At 55.5% G+C, this 15,867-nt stretch overlaps 1 protein-coding gene across 3 annotated transcripts in view; it reads left to right on the top strand.

Annotated features, from left to right (window-relative positions):
- The window catches only part of KIF13B (kinesin family member 13B), a 165,257-nt gene extending 150,181 nt beyond the window's left edge, over positions 1-15,076 (top strand). The window contains exons 38-40 of one of the 3 annotated variants that reach the window (XM_031442133.2): positions 2,678-2,740; positions 6,235-7,114; positions 10,567-15,076. In XM_031442133.2, the coding sequence (XP_031297993.2) occupies positions 2,678-2,740; positions 6,235-7,114; positions 10,567-10,871 (1,248 nt within the window). In that variant the 3' untranslated portion in view covers positions 10,872-15,076. The other 2 variants (XM_064482496.1, XM_064482497.1) reach the window with 2 other exon arrangements.
- The last annotated feature ends 791 nt before the right edge of the window (positions 15,077-15,867 follow it).

Below are 15,867 nucleotides of genomic sequence, written 5' to 3'. Positions count from 1 at the left end.
GTCACGCCGCTCTTGACCTTTGAAGTGTCCCTTGGCCCTGGGAAAAGCCAGTCCATCTAAAAGGCCTGCCTCAGAGTGAAATCACCCTCGTGGAGATGCTCTAGGCCCGGGTGACCCTTTCCTCCTTAGAATCTTCTCTGCTTTTGGAAACTTCCATTCTGATAGCTGTGGTTTCCTTGATGTTTTCTTACTTGCATACATGTCCCTCCCCCAGACTGGCTGGCCACTCCTGTGAGAGGAGTCTGCATCCTTCTGATCTTGTGTTCCCACAGCGCTACTTCAGTGCCTTCCTTGTGCGCCTGAGACCTGGGTCCTCGTTGAGCTGAGTGTATACAGCGTTATCAGGGCCCCAGCTGACTTCTTCGTGTCGGGCAGTGTTACGGAGAAAACTGAAATACACAAAAGCAGAGTGACTGCTGTAGTGACTCCCTGTGTACTTGTCACCCAAGTGCACGGCCCATCTTGTGTGTCTGAACCCCAACCCCTTTAGCATGTGCCTTTCAACTGTCCTCTGTTGGAGAGGTTTCTACCCGTGATCCTCTCTTGTTCGGAGTAACCGGGAAACCACTACTGCCTAGCATCCCTCAGAGGGAGGCACCGCGAGGTTAGTGGTGTGAGACGGAGGAGTCGTTGCGGTCAGAGCACCTGAAGTCTCACTCAGGCCCCACTCAGGCTTGATCTGCTCCTTTTGTTGGCACAGAGTTTAGCCATTTCAGACGTGTCTCATCACCCAGTGTCCTGGTTTGCACGTCATCCCAATGGTGGGGGTTGGGGCGGGCATGTCTGCGAAGCCCCGATGTTGCCTGGCCAGGAAGTGCTCACTGAGAGTTGAGTGGTGGTGAGGGGTGGACCTGAGGTCTTTAGCCTGGGACCACCTGTGCGGACCCCCTGGATTCCAGCATCGCGTCCCAGTCAAGCTGACCCTTTAATTCATTTCAGCAGGTATTTTTTCAGGCATTTGCTGGACTTTTCCAGTTACTCTGAATCATAAAAAAAAAAAAAAGCTATAAATCACGTTTCCATGCTCTGTTTAGGACATACCGTATCACCTTAGAAAAGGCATTACCCTGGCCGGCTGTAGTTCCATCCTTGGTGGGATCTTACATTTTTATGCTTTAAAGGAGAATGTTTCACCCCAATCTTGGTCTGTTTTAAATAAGATCAAACTGGAGAACGTAAGTATTTTGGAGTTTGAGCTTAACAAACTTTCTTTCTGCCCTTACTGAGAAATAGGCTCTGAGCACCACCCCATGTGGGGGGATTTCAGATACTCTGGGGAGACAAAAACAGAGAGCAGGCCCCGCACTGAGGGACTGTGAGGCTCAGGGAGGGGATGTGCCTGAAACGGAGCCCCTGGAGTGGGGCTGGGATGGGGGCAGTGACGTGTGGTGGGAGCTGCCAGGAGGTTCTCCCTGGTCAGGAATCCACGAAGGGGCTAGAGGGTCTGGGGCCTTGCTGCCTGCAGGCTGCCCTCCCTATCCTGTTCTGCTGGCCACTCACATTGTCTTCCTTAAGCACATCTCTGATCCTCACTGTCCTTCAGCCCCGAGGAACTCCCAGGTGTTTGCAGGGTCAAGCGTGTCTTCCTTTAGTTTACCTCTAGGCCCTCCCATCAGTTTAGCCGCATCTCCTGCTATTTCCTACTTCATCGCCTCTCCTCACATCCTGTTGCTGGTCCCTTTACCTTCACCAGAAAAAATCCTTCCTTGCACTTCTCTCCCCAGGCGGTCACAGGGCATAATTGGGTGCAGCAGTACCTTTGCTGAAACACGGTTGTTTGATGAGTGAACTCAGGTTAGCCCCCCAAGTGGCTTTCTGATTCCTTTCATTTACTGGTACCTCTTCACGGCCCTTTTCCTTATCCTGGGGCTAATTATTTTTTTACTCTCTCTCTCTTTTTCTTAAATGTGCCTTGAACCACATGTCCGTAAGTGACCAAGTCAGTTCTTGGCGTGTTGCTCGCACCCATTAATTCAGGCTCTTACCACCTCACACACGGCTGGAGTCTGTGATTTCTCCAGCCAGTTTGCCTTCCACCAGCAGAGTGGTCTTCTCGAGTTCTGCCTCCTTTGCCTGGGCGTCATGGGGATCTGGTGTTGCCTGTTAGTCGTTCCCCACACCAGAGCCTCTGTCCACGTCCCTGTCCTGCTCCTGGTGCCCCAGGCTGAGCTCCAGCCACACTGGCTGCCGTCCTACTCCCTTCCTGGGGCTGCACTGCCCGCGCTCCTCTCGCACCCTGAGTCTTCCTGGCGAGTAAAGGCTTGGTTGGGATTCCACCTCCCCTGGAACCTCTCTCGATCTTTCCTGTCCTGGTCGCATCTCTGTAAAGTGCGGTGATACTTGTGTGTAGACACGGCCCTTGGTTAACGTGTGCCTTGGGTGAAGGGGGAGCCTGCGGCGTCCAGCAGGCCACACACTGCGCTGTTTTTAGCACGTGTCTGGTTCTGCTCATGGAGGGGGAGCCACTGGCTGTGCCCCTGACTTCCTGCACGTCCTTGTACACGGTGCTGACCCCAGCCCTCGGCATGCCAGTGACTTGTCAGAATTCCTGAAAGTTGTAGATTCTCTTTGGGTGGGTCCTCCTAAAGCTCTCCTGTCTGTTCGGTTGAAACCTTCTCTGGTTTCCTCTGTTCTGCTTCTCCTGATCCCCGTGCCCGCCGCTGCCCTGTTTTCTCAGCCCGTGCCCCGGATCACCGTGCAGTCTGCCCTCCCGGAAGTCCGGGCACCCAGGATGGCGGAGGTGAGTTGGTGGGAGCAGGGGTGGCACCTTTGCTGGTGGCTGCCCCACATCCGGTGGGTGGCCCTGGTGCTCTAATTGTTAGTCCACACCGTGGTTTTTTATTTTAGCATTCCTGTTTTGATAATTGTAATATAGGTCATTGTCTTCTCCCTCTATATTTTGCTTGTTACACTTTTCTATTTTCAACTTGTTAATCATATGATTGCTAAACTTTTAGGTGCTTGACTGCTAATGTAGTCTGTTGCTTTAATAGCCCACTGCTAGGCAAAGGCGATTTCTATAAACAGAACAATCTCCTTATTCTAAGTGTTGGCTTAATTCTCAGTTTTACATTTCATTCTGATTCATGATACCAGCGTGAAAAGACTGATGCTAAGCTGGGGAGAAAATAGTCTCTTATGATCTCCCACAGATGAACAGCACTTCTCGTCTTATGAATAGCAAATCTATTTTCTCCCACTGTGCGTTCGTTCTCTTAGGAAATGCTGTATCTTCATAGGAAAAAATTTATTTATTAAAACAATAGTAAGAGAGGCCAAATAATTTGAAAATTCAGATGTCCGGGGATTCACTCCTTTTTCAATGCCCCTTTTCAATCCAGGACATCCTTGGCGTTCATGAGTTTAACTGAAGGGAATGCCGTGGCCCCCCACGTCCACCCACCGTGGTCTTATTTATTATTTTGTGGAGGTGGGACTGGGGCCCCAAGGCCGGTGCGGCAGAGTGAGACCGCATCCCTTACTTGCAGGCGCTGCCCTGCGTGGCCTGTGCACCTCGGGCGGCTTTGCTGTGCACCCTGCTCATTGGCCCACATCTGGGCCTCCCCAGCAGCCTTGGGAGTGTCAGTGGTAAAGTATAACCCGACGATGACAGGGAGGTTCCCACTCACAAATCGGCTCGGCAGGGAGGACGCGTGATCAGTGCTCTGCTCGTCTTCCGCGGCCTCTCCACTGTCGCTGTGGGCCTGAGCCCTGAGCCCTGACTTTTCACTTACTGGAGGCTTTGGATCAGTCCTTTAACCTCTCTGGGCCATGTTGTACAGTGAATACTTTCTGGCCCATATCAGAGGGTTCAGTGGAAGCTTATTTGGGTAACAGCAGGGAGTGCAAATACTGTCTCCAGACTGTCCCCTCCTCGGGCTGACCCCGCTGCCCTTAGCAGACAGCAGGTCCAACAGTGGTGGGGTCTTACCCAGAAGGAGGAAGGGACGCAGGCTATGTCAGGACCGTAGTTACTGTTCAGATTCTAGACTCCAGTAATTTGTGTATTCTTCCCTGCCTGGTCAATGATATTAAAAATGAAATAGAAAAGAATAAATAAAACATGTACAAGTTGCAAAAGAAAAATGATTGAAGGATTGCCTAATCTTTTAGAGTATTTATGCTGGTGACAGTTATTGATCTATTGGATTTAGTAAATTTTGCAGCCCAGAGATCCATCACAAAAATGGGTTGTTAATCTCAAGAGGTGCCGTTAATTTTGTACCCCGAGAGTGTGCCTTGTGGGGGAAGGAGGGCCTCTGGAGACAGGATTATAAATGACAATTCACGTGAAAATGCATGATTTATCAAACTGCTGAGTTAAGCCAAGTAACTGTAAGAGACTTATAGATCTCAGCTGTTTCCCAGTTCAAATAAATCCTGTATTTCGAATGGAAAATGGCCATTCCTGTAATATAAATAATCTTTCCGTAAATATTGAAAACATATTTCTTTTTCTGAGCCGCACCCTCTCCCCCACACCCAGCCCATTCCCTACTCCGTCTGTTGGCCCTCCAGCATTGTGCATCGGGAATAGGAAGATAATCCGCCTGCTCCAAATGGCTAAAGTTATCAGTGGAGGAACACCTTAGAGCATCTCAGAAACCGTAGTGTTGGGATGAGCAGTGGGTGTCGTCATCCCTGGGAGAGGGGGCTCTGTGTGTCTCTGCCAGAGTGACTCGGACACGGTGACGTGACAGGGAGAGGCTGGCCGCAGCTCTGTCCTCGCTCGGCCCCTGTGTCTCCCTGACCGGTGCCGCAGGACCAGCCTGAGCAGCAGCTGGAAGGGAGGCCTCTCAGAGAAAGGGCACAGCCTGCAGGCAGCCTCTGTCCCCCCTCCTCCCCTGCTTCCCCACGCCAGGCCCCAGGCTCGTAACTTCCTGCCAGAGCTGGCCAAGCTGTGCGGCGGCACTTCAAGGGCCTCCAGTGAGACCACCGTTTGGGGTTTGCAGGAGGAAAAGGCTCTCCTGGCCTCTGCTCATCCTCTCAGTCTCCCCAGGAAGTCGCTGTCGGGCAAGGGGAGCTGTTTCCCCGGGAGCAGAGTTCTTAGCTGAGTGCAGGGACGGGGGAGGCTCTGGGGGATAACAAAGGATTGAGATTCACGTGTGCGTCTGCTGTGTGCCACGCTTGAGTGAGGGCTTCCTTGCCCGACTGGTACCGCACCGGCCTGGTGTGGCCGTCCCACAGTGTCCACCAGGTAATCCTCAGACACCGGCCGGGTGTCCTACAGTTAACTCCACTCTGACCCCTGCTACCTGGAGACAGTGCCAGATTCCACAGGGTAAGGGCTCACTCCTGCAAGACGGCCCCCACTTCAGATGCCAGTCACAAGTCCAGGTTGTCACCAGTACTTCTGAACAGCGGGCTCCAGATCAGAGTGTCGCATGGCCCCCTCTTCAGGTTCAATTAATTTGCTAGAGTGACTCAACAGAACTCACATTTTACTTAACTAGTAATCAGTTTATTATAAAAGGACATAATTCAGGAACGGCCAAATGGAAGAGATGCGTAAGGCTGGGGGTGGGAAAGGACGGGGAGCTCTCTGGGTGCCACACTCTCTCCAGATCTCCACGTGTTGAACACAGGAGCTCTCCCAACCCTGTACTTTTGGGTTTTTATAGAGGCCCCACTTCATTACATAGGCACGACTGATTAAATCATTGGCCATTGGTGGTTGATTCCACCTCCAGCCTCTCTCTCCTCCCCAGAGGTCAGGGGTGGGATGGAAAATTCCAACCCTCTAGCTTTATGGACAACCAGCCCCTTCCCTTGGTAGCTTTCCAGAAGTCACCCCATTAACAGAAATTCAGATGCAGTTGAAAGGGTCTTGTTATGAGAGTCAGGAAACCTTCATCTTCTTACCAAGTAGGAAATCCCAAGGGTTTGAGGAATTCTGTGCCAAAAAGCGGGTCTAAGACCAAATATGTATTCCTTACTAGAAACCCCGTATCGCAGAGGTGAGGCCATGAGGGCGCCCGTGGCTGCCTTGCTCAGCTCTCAGCTGGGCAGGTGCCCCGCCGGCCTGGAGCCTAGGTGGCATGGGTATTTGGCGGGAAGAAGGCCAGGCTGCACGGAGGGATCAGAGGGTTGGATCGGGGGCTGATGTGGGAACCCGGCCGCCCTGCTGCACCGCTGTGCTTAGTCCACCGTCAAAGCTGTGATGTCTCAACCGATGACCGAATCCAGCCTTTTGGGAGTGAACCCTAACTCTGAATTCTCCCCTTCCCCCTGCAGGCTCGGCGAGAGAGCGCGGGGCTGCGCATGGCCCCCGCCCCAGCCATGCCGGCCGCCCCTGCGCCCAAGACCTGTGATGGGCCCCCGAGAGTGGCGCCCGGCTCCCCGGGCCCTGAAGGTGCGGACGGGCCACCCAGCCCCCTGAGCGAAGCATCCAGCGGCTACTTCTCGCACAGTGTCTCCAGCGCCACCCTATCTGATGCCTGCGGCCCCGGCCTGGATGCTACGGCCTCGCCCCCTCCCGGGCCCTGCCCAGCCACCCCTGAGCCCGAGCCCCTGGCCCCACCGGCTGCCCAGTTCCCATCACTGCCCGACCGTGCAGAGCAGACGGCCCCAGGCGACGGCGCGGCCGCGGCCCAGGAAGGGGCTTCCGCGGAGAAGCGGGACGGAGCAGCAGGCACGTGCCTGCAGGGCCAGCAGAGCTGGGGCGCCGGTGCCTCTGCCCTCCAGCAGCCGGGAAGCCCCCAGCCCCAGGCGAAGGCAGCCGCCAGCTCAGAGCCCGACGTCTCCAAGCCACAGCTGCCCCCTGATGCCCGGCCCCTGCCACCCGCTCCGGCGTCTCCGTTCAGGATCCATAAGGTGCGGACCTCTGAGCTGAAGTCGTTCACACGCATGCTTGGTGGGGACCCCGGCGGCCCCTCGGGGACCGAGGAGGACCCGCTGGCCTCAGGAGGCCTGGGCAACGGCAGTGCTGGGGGACAGGCCCTGGGAAAGCTGGAAGTTTCCTCGGATTCTGAAGAAGCCAGTGAAGTTCCAGAATGGCTCAAAGAGGGAGAGTATGTTACAGTGGGCACCAACAAGACGGGCATCGTGAGATACGTGGGGCCCACCGACTTTCAGGAGGGCACGTGGGTCGGAGTGGAGCTGGACTTACCTTCAGGTGAGTGGCGCTTGTCTGGGCCAGTTCCTGGCACCTGAGGTGGCTCACTGTGCCCACGGTGGTCAGGCAGATGAGTGTCGGCGCTGCCCGGGCTGCCAAGCACCCGCTCTCTGCCCTTGCTCAGGCTATTGACCTCACTGGTCCCCTGCCTCCACCACTTTTCAGAGTCAGGAATTTTCCCTGGATAAGAGTTTCCTAAGCGTTTTAAGAGTCAGATTCTCTTTTTTTTTTAACCTGAAGAAATTTCTCAGAAACCTAAGACATTAATTGAAAGCTAGTAATGAACATAAATGCTGGTTTGTATTTTTTAAGCCACAGGAGCCTCTGCATTTGAACTGTCACAGCAGCTCTGCTGGAATTACAAACACTGATGCCCCTGCGGGGAGGCTCAGATGTGTCGGGTGTTCCTAAGACAGCCCGGGGTGGAGGACAGAAGGCGGCAGGCTGATCTAAGAGCTGTTGGGGCTTGCAGTCTCCTTCTAGAATGGCTCACCTTCAAGGGAGGAGATCACCTTTTTCAAAAAAACTGAGGGCAGGACTTAAGGAAATACTTTGTCCTGCAGTGTTTTTGGTTTTTGTTTTTTTAAATTGAGGTATAGTTGATTTGTAGCGTTAGTTTCAAGTGTACAACATAGTGATTCAAAATTTTTATAGATTATACTCCATTTAAAGTTATTGTACAAAGCTGGTTATACTCCCTGTGCTGTGGAACGTATCCTTGTAGCTTATTTATTTTATTCATGGTAGTTTGTACCTTAGTCCTCTACCCCATCTTGCCCCTCCCCCTACCCTCTTCCCACTGGTAACCACTGGTTTGTTCTTTATATCTGTGAGTCTGGTTTTGTTGTATTTACTAGTTTGTTTTGTTTTTTGGATTTCACATATAAGTGATATACAGTATTTGTCTTTCTCTGACTTACCTCACTTAGCATAATACCCTCCAGGTCCATCTATGTTGTCACAAATGTCCTGCAGATTTTTTTTGTTTTTTAAACAGCTTTATTGTGATGTACTTTACATGTCATAAAGTCCTCCTGTTTAAAGTGTACAATTCAGTGATTCTTAGTATATTTACGGAGTTGTGCAACCTTGACAGTAGTCTAATCGTAGAACAGGTTTATCACCCCAAGAAGAAGCCACAGGTCCATTAGCAAGACACTACCCTTCCTAAGCCCCAGGCAACCATTAATCTACTTTTTGTCTGAGCTGATACGAAGGGTCCTAATCTGGTCTGGACCTTCATATCAGTGGAGTCGTATAATATGTGGCCTCGGTGACTGGCTTATTTCATGTCCCATGTTTCCCGGGCTTATCCAGTTGTGGCCTGGGTCAGCCCTTCATTCCTTTTTATGGCTAAATAATATTCTACTGCCAGGATGGCCCACATGTTTGCATCTGCTTATCAGTTGATGGATGTTTGCATTGCTTCCACTTTTTGGCTTTTGTGAATCAGGCTGCAGGGACTATGCGTGTGTAAGTTTTTGTGTGGACACGCATTTTCATTTCTCGCGGACATTCAGGAAGTTCCCTCTGTGTCTGACATGCTGAGATCTGCCTATCTGATCGCCTTCCTCCCTCCCACCAGCGTGTCCAAGGGAAGCGAGGCTTGGGGCTGTGGGGATGGGTTCTAGGAGAGCCTGCTGGGTGTTGCTGTTGACACGGAGAGTGAGAGTCGGGAGGGGGCTCTGGGAACCAGAGGCCCCAGGACTGCCTCTGGGCCAGTAGGCTCTGATGTGAGGTCACCGTCTCTCAATAATTTTGGTAAAGAAAGTCATAAATTGGAAGAGGTTGTAGCAGATTAGTCTGGCACAGGCTAGAATGTTTTCTAAACTCCATTTCTGCTGAAGTGCAGAGGGGAATTGGGAAAGAGGTGTGTATCTGTGAGCTGAGTAATCTAAGGTAGATTAGAAAGTAGATGAGTTCAGCCAACAAGTAAGTATTAAGTGCCTACTACGTTCCTTTCCCTGGACTTGCATTTTAGAGGGAAGAGAATTACCAAGTAAACAAACAAGTAAAATGTGATAGTAGTAAGTGCTGTGATGAAGAGAAAACAGGATGAGCGGATGGAGGGGGTGGGGTGGGGGTGTTAAATATTAAATACTGAGGGAGCAAAGGCCTGAGAGATGTGAGGAGGCAGGTGGGCTGAGGGCACTGAGAGTACAAGCCCCAGAGCAGGGACGAGCTTGGGGAAGCCTAATGCCAGCCAGGGGAGGGTGGCGTGGCAGCCGGGTCAGGATGGTGCAGTAGGAGAGGAAACCCCTGGAGGATTTAAAAAGACAGCTTTTACTTAGGAGAATAGACTTGGGATGAGAGTGGGAACAGGAAGGCCACTTAGGGGGCTGCCAGATGTCCAGGCTGCAGGTGAGGGGTATGTGGAGGTGGTGAGCAGTGGTTAGAATTAGGAAGAATAGGATGGTGCTGGCTGGGACCGAGGGACTGTGGAGCGTCAGGGAAGGAAAGGAGTCACCTGACACCTGAATGTGGCCTGTGAACGGGGTCATGGCCATGCCCTTGACCCTGTGGGAAAGCCCGAGAGCAGTAGGGGCATGGTGAAGAGGAACAGGAATTCTGTGTCAAGATGTGGTGCTGGAGGTGCCGTGGGACGTGCCGTGGGACGTCCGGTGGAGACGAGACATCAGAGGCCACCTTGGCCTGGACAGGCAGCTGAGAGGCATCTGGGTTCTCGGAGTGTAGGCTGGATGGGCGGGCCCCCAAGGGACACCTGCGAGGTAAGGCAAGAAGGGATGAGCAGTGAGATGGGACATGGGAGCCTATCCCAGGAGCCAAGTGGTGGCGGTGGCTGGAGAGTGGGAGAGGTCACCTGTTAGATACCTCGAGAGGCGGACTGAGTGACCCTTGCTGACCGTGTGCAGAGCTGGTGGAGGGTGGGCCTGTTTGGGGGAGAGAGAGGGCAGCGACGGGGCGTGCAGTGAATGTGGACAGTTCAGGACTGTTTCTGCTTACAAAGCTCACATTCCCCACCAGCCCATCTCCATGGGGCGTGGTAGCTTAGGGATCCGGGGAACCCCCTTCCCTTCCCTGTTAGCTCATCCTTCACCTTCAAGCATTTTCTGTTTGCTTTTACAAAGGAAACTTCCTCACGCCTTCTTGATACACGAAACATGCCAACTAAGTAGCTACAATTTGGTAATTTGCCAGTTTCCATCTAATTTAGGAAAAACAACAGGATTTAGGAAAAATAATCATTCTACCAAGGCCCTCCATCCTAGGTTTGCATATTGACTGTCCATGTTGACTGCGGGCTCTGCTTTGGTGGCACGTGCGTGCGTGTCAGGGTCTGGTCCGTCGCCTGCAGGGACCGCCACGCCCCCCGCCAGGCGCCGCCCCTGCCGCCCCCTTCAACCCGGGGCAGCCGCGCGGGGTCGTCGTGCGCGTGGGGGCCCCTCCGGGCTGGGAGCCCCCTCCACGTCGCCTTTCTCTTCTCCCCGCAGGTAAGAACGACGGCTCCATCGGCGGGAAGCAGTACTTCAGGTGCAACCCCGGCTACGGGCTGCTGGTGAGGCCCGGCCGCGTGCGCAGGGCGGCGGGCGCGGGCCGGCGGCGCAGCGCGGGGCTCCGGCTGCAGGGCGCCCCCGAGCCCCGGCGCGGCGGCGGCGGCGGCGGCGGCGGCGGCCTCTCGGGCTCGGCCACCAACCTGGCCTCCCTGACGGCGGCTCTGGCCAAGGCTGAGGGCGCGGCGCTGCGGGCCGACCGCGGCTACAGGAGCCCCGAGAACCGCAAGTCCTGGGCCAGCTGAGCCCCTTCCCGGGCCTCGGCGGGGACAGGCCGGGCGGAGCTGGGGGCGCGGGGCCCCTCTCCCCTGGGAGCAAGCGGGCCAGGAATGCTTTTTGCACGACGCGCACATGGGGCTGGGGACCTCTCTCCCCCACAGAGCGGGGCGAGTCTTGGCCTGGTGGAAGGTTCTAGGAGCCAGGGTGGTCCCGGATTGTGGGGAGTGAGGGTCCTGCGTCTCCCTGCCCCTGGGCCTGGGGCTTACCCCCTGGGCGCGGGGGCTGCTGTTTTCTGTCTGACAACCCCATTAACCTCTTAACTTAAAACATACTCGTAACTAGTGCCTTTCCGTCTCCACAGAAGGTGGGCTGCCTCCCTCTGCCCTCAGGGCCAGCACCCGAGTTCTGCCCCGAGTCCTGGCTTGCTCTCCAGGCTCATGGCACCCCTGTCGCCCTGACCCCCACACTGAGCTCCAGCTCCTGCAAGTGCCTGGGGCCCTGGGCCTGACCCCCTCTGCCTCTCCCTTTTTCTTTCCACGGGGTTTCTTAGGTTTCTTTGTGGGTGTTTTAGCATCTTTATATACGGCAGGTTTCTCTTTGCCATTTGTTCCCTTAACAGAGGTCTTGGAATATATTTATTTATATTTATTTTTTCAAAATCTCAAATCATTTGCGAGCCACAATCGTCCGCCTGGCACAAATGCCCAGGGCCTGCCTTGCACGTCAACTGGCCTCTGTGGTCTCTTCGGAGCTGCCAGCCTCCTACTTCGGGCAGAGGTTCTGGAGGGGCCAGAGGACAGTGCCCCTCCTCGTGTCCTTTAATGCAGATACACACGTGGCCTTACTCTAAGCTATAACGAAAACTTGGAGAATTTTGTTGTGCTTTCGTAGTCAGTGACAAAGTCAGTCAGAGGCGTCACAGCCTCACTTGGTGCAATTTTGGTTTTGGGGAGATCCTTAGGCCTGTTCTGTGCCCTGACGCCCTGGCTCAGCGTGGGGCTGCAGCCCGGTAGATGGGCCGTGGAGGGAGGGCTCCCCGCCCTGTTTTTATCCCTGGGACTCTCGCAGAGCCACAGCCAGGCTGTCCTGGATGGTGCCTGGTACAACATGAAGCGTCCCAGAGCATCACCCAGCTCCGTCAGGACCGCCCTGGTCCAGAGCCCTCCCTGCGGGCTCTTTGGGAGGGTCTGGAGGCTGGGATACGGCCAGCATCTCGCTCTCAGGGGGGCGAAGGGTTTCCAGGGAGGCACAGGGCGGGACTCCTGGTATTGGGAGGTCGGTGCTCCTGGGATTACCAAGGCGGTAGCCCAGTGACCTGGTGCCCACTATTCACCGCCTTCCCTGCCTGTCACCTCAGGAGCCTCAAGGGCCTGTGCTATGAGCAAGGGATGGGGGACACCTGGCAGCTGGGGATGGAAGTCCAGGGCTGGGGTTCACACACAGTGTTCTTGTCTGTCTCTCTTTAGTTCTCACGCTTAGGCTCTTAAAAGAGACATCCATCCAGAAAGCTTTTTCCAAAGAAATTTCAGTTCTCTAGGATGTGATGACCGCCAGTCACTGTCACCGTGGGGACTGCTGGGTGGGACGGAGTCACCGGAGCTCACTGACCCCAGACCAGACCTGCACTGGCCGGAGCTGCCCTGGCCTGCACTTCCTCTCATGCTGGCGGGAGGGCGAGGCTGGGAGTCTTGAGGTCTCACCCCTTGATCTCAGCAAATACTTGGGGTTTTGGAGCAGGAAGGCATCTCACAGGGAACAGGCTAAAGCCGAGGAAAGTTCAGTGATTTTTCCAGGGTACCGAGAAGCTCTGGCTTCTGACTCCCGGCCCAGGCTCTTTCCCTTGTCCCTGTTCTTCCCTGCTGGCCAGCGCGCAGTCTGCAGGTTTCAGCGACAGCCCGGTGCTCCCCTGCCACCATCAGCTGCCCCAGCAGAAGGATGGGTGGTTAGGGGCCCCCTGAGGGGCCAGTAGAGCACCCTTTCCTGTCCTCTGCTGCATTTCTGGGAACACCTGCCAGGAGGGTGGCCCTGAACCCAGTGCTGTCACTGTGCCAGCTTCTCTACGTCACCTCCTTCCCAGCACAGAAGTGCTCTTGCAAAACTTGTTTTCAGTGTGAGATTCTCCTCTGTGGACACCACCATCGCAGTTTGGTCCCGACAGCAGCTCTTGCTCATATGGCCTCGGGTGACCTGCCCTGAGGCAGAAAGTTGTGCACCGAGCCCACCGGTAGACATGGGAGGTGGTGTGGGTGTGTGTGATCCTTATATATGTAGCCAGGTACTTGTTGGGGCCCATCTGCCCTGTAACGGGGCGTCGACAACCTCGCAGAACCAGCTTGGGTCGGGTGTGCGGGGTCACACTCCTTTGTCGTTGGGTTGAACCGAATGGGAGAGGCCTCCAGGGGACCCGCCACCTGAGGGCCTGTGCTCGGAGCTGCGGGGAGCCCTGAGGGCCTTCGATGAGACGTTCAGCCTTCGCAGCTACGTTGTCTGAAGAGCCCTCAGGGCCACCTTCTCCTCCTTGCAGCCTGGCCTCCGCCTCTCCCCAGGCCTGCTTTGTGAACAGCCCAGGTCCCTTCCCGGGATTCCAGCATCTCTGCCCCTGGGGAAGGCATTTCCCTGCGCGCAGCCCTTGTTTCTCCGGGAGGACGGCACCCTAGCTGGTCTCAAGTCTGCAGCTCCCAGCTTGCCCAGGCTTTGAATGCTGGTGGTGTGTGAGAGAGGAGAGGTCATCCCCCTGGGTTCTCAGTGAGCTATCCCCACGGCTGGAGGCCAGCACTGCTGTCGGGAGGCTGTGGCTGACCTGTCTCTCCAGACCCTGCTCTGGCCCCTCAGATGTCCGAGACCCTCGAAGGCAGTGAGGTGGCCTCTGGAAGAACCAGGCGGGGCATGGGGGCAGTGCTGGGTCCTTGCAGGGGTGCAGGGCCCACGTCCTGACCCTCCTGTCCTCTTGGTCCAGATGTGCACATCCCTTCGGGCCGGTGTTTGGATGGGTGGACAGGGGAACCCGGGATGTGCTGCCATCAGCGGGGGTTGGGGGACCGTCCTCCAACTCGTAGGTGATGAAGAAAGCCCATCCTGCCCTGGGCTGCCGTGTCTCCTCTGGCTTCTCTTGCAGACTAATATTAGCTGTGAGTGGGAAAGCCGTGGACCAAGCAGCCCCCACACACCGAGGTTCTCGGGCGGAGGGTGCAGCTTGACAGGGTCTGGGCTGCCGGTGGCGGGGGGGCTCCCTTTCACCCACCTTCTGTTCTCGCCTTACTGACAGACAGACCTAATTTTAAATAAATGTCAGCTTTAGGATTTGAGATGTGGCTTCTAGCAGGCCAGGCTCTGGGATTTAACATGACAGCAGGAAGAGGGTGGCTGTGTGGTCGCTGGGGCCGGTGAGGGACTGTCTGCGGCTCCAGGCTGCACGAGGTCAGGTCAGAGGCCAGCGGGAGCCCTCCTGGGCCTCTGCCTCCCACTCTGCACATGCAGGGTTATCCAGCCCAGACCCCAGGGGTCTGTGGGGGGCAGTGGGGGCGGCTGTCCCAGATGCCCAGCCTGGCCAGAGGGAGCAGGAGGGCGAGAAAACCCGGCCCATGGGTGTGGCTGTGGCCAGGCTGGGCCTGCGTGGTGGCCCCGGCGTGCTCAGTGAGGGAATCAAGCTGTGAACCGGCCCCTTGAGTCTGAAAGGCTTAGGAGGTGTTCAGAGCCCTGTTGGTCCCTTACGTTTCCTCCTCTTAAAGTTCCCTGTATGTGAAACTGACCAGGACGTCGCGGGTACCTGTTTTCCCAGCTGATTAGCTGCACTTGCCCGAGGCCTGCCTGCGGCCCGCATCTCACGTGCCAGCCAGCTCCCAGGCCTGGCTGCCCCTCTGTCTGTCCCGCCTCGCCTCCAGGACGGGTCGTGCAGCCCAAGACCCTGACTCCGTTGTCCCCACGCGCGTCTCTCTCTGAGGAGTCTGCGTGCCTTCTGCCGTGCTGCTGACGCTAATTGTGCGGGGAGTCTTGGAACGTCTTCTGTGTGTGCGGAGTTCTGTATGGTGGGTTCACGTAAAGAAGTGATTCTGATTGGGGGAGTGTATTGATTTGCTATATGTGAAATGGGAGTTAAATCCAAAGACTCTGTAATGAATTGTAAAGACTTAATGATTTGTACTGTATAATGAACTAAACTTCTGTAATTTTGTACCATATATGCCTTTCCGTCATATGACCAGCAGCCTCTAAATAAAACCAGATGATTTCATGCCTGCGTCTGAGGTCGTCTTACTGTTTTCCTCTCCCCACCCTGAGGCAGGGGTGTTTGGGCTCATTCCAACTGTCCCACAGGCTGGGGTGGCCTGGTTCTGACTGACTGAGGTGGGTTTTTCAAGGTTGGGGAGGTTTGGGTTCATGATGGTTCTGTGGCCAGTCTTAAACCACTCCTTGGTTGAGACCTTTTTCAGGAGCCAAGAACCAGCAGAAACCTCTGATGGCCTTAGACCCAAGGTAATCGGAGCTTCTGGACCATCTAATCAGGAGACCGCTTCTCTGGAGCAGACATCCCAGCTCTCAGGCCTCGGCTTCATGTCCACCTTGCCCTGCATGACGGGCCCCGCGTTGGATGCCCCAGCTGGGGAGCAGAGGACCTCTTTCTACTGCTGCACAGGTGAGTGGACCCTCAGAGGTTCTGCAACAAGGTGTTTGTGGGGAGGACTATGGCTGTGGTCGCCGGCAGGCCGGGTCCAGTCCCTGCAGGCCGTGGAACCCGATGGCATTTGTTGGGCCCTGAGGCGGACACCTGCTGGACGTGGCACCCAGCTGTAGACCTGCACACGCTCAGACCAGCACAGGGCAGGGTGGGCCCAGCCCAGAGCTCGGGCGAGGAGGAGGGAGGCCTCCTGAGGTGGCTGCGGGGTCCTGCTCTTGGGCCAGAGGCACAGCCCACACTGGCGAGGGGTGCAGTCAGCTACTCCCACATGGACGCCTACTTGATGGCGGCCCCACGTTGGTGAACCACCCTGCCTGCGTCTGGTGTGAGATGTGCTTGCAGATGTC

Source organism: Camelus dromedarius, chromosome 36 (assembly GCF_036321535.1).
Source record: "Camelus dromedarius isolate mCamDro1 chromosome 36, mCamDro1.pat, whole genome shotgun sequence".
NCBI lineage: Eukaryota > Metazoa > Chordata > Mammalia > Artiodactyla > Camelidae > Camelus > Camelus dromedarius.
The sequence above is the reverse complement of the archived record's forward strand: the minus strand, read 5'-3'. Positions and strand labels throughout refer to the sequence as shown.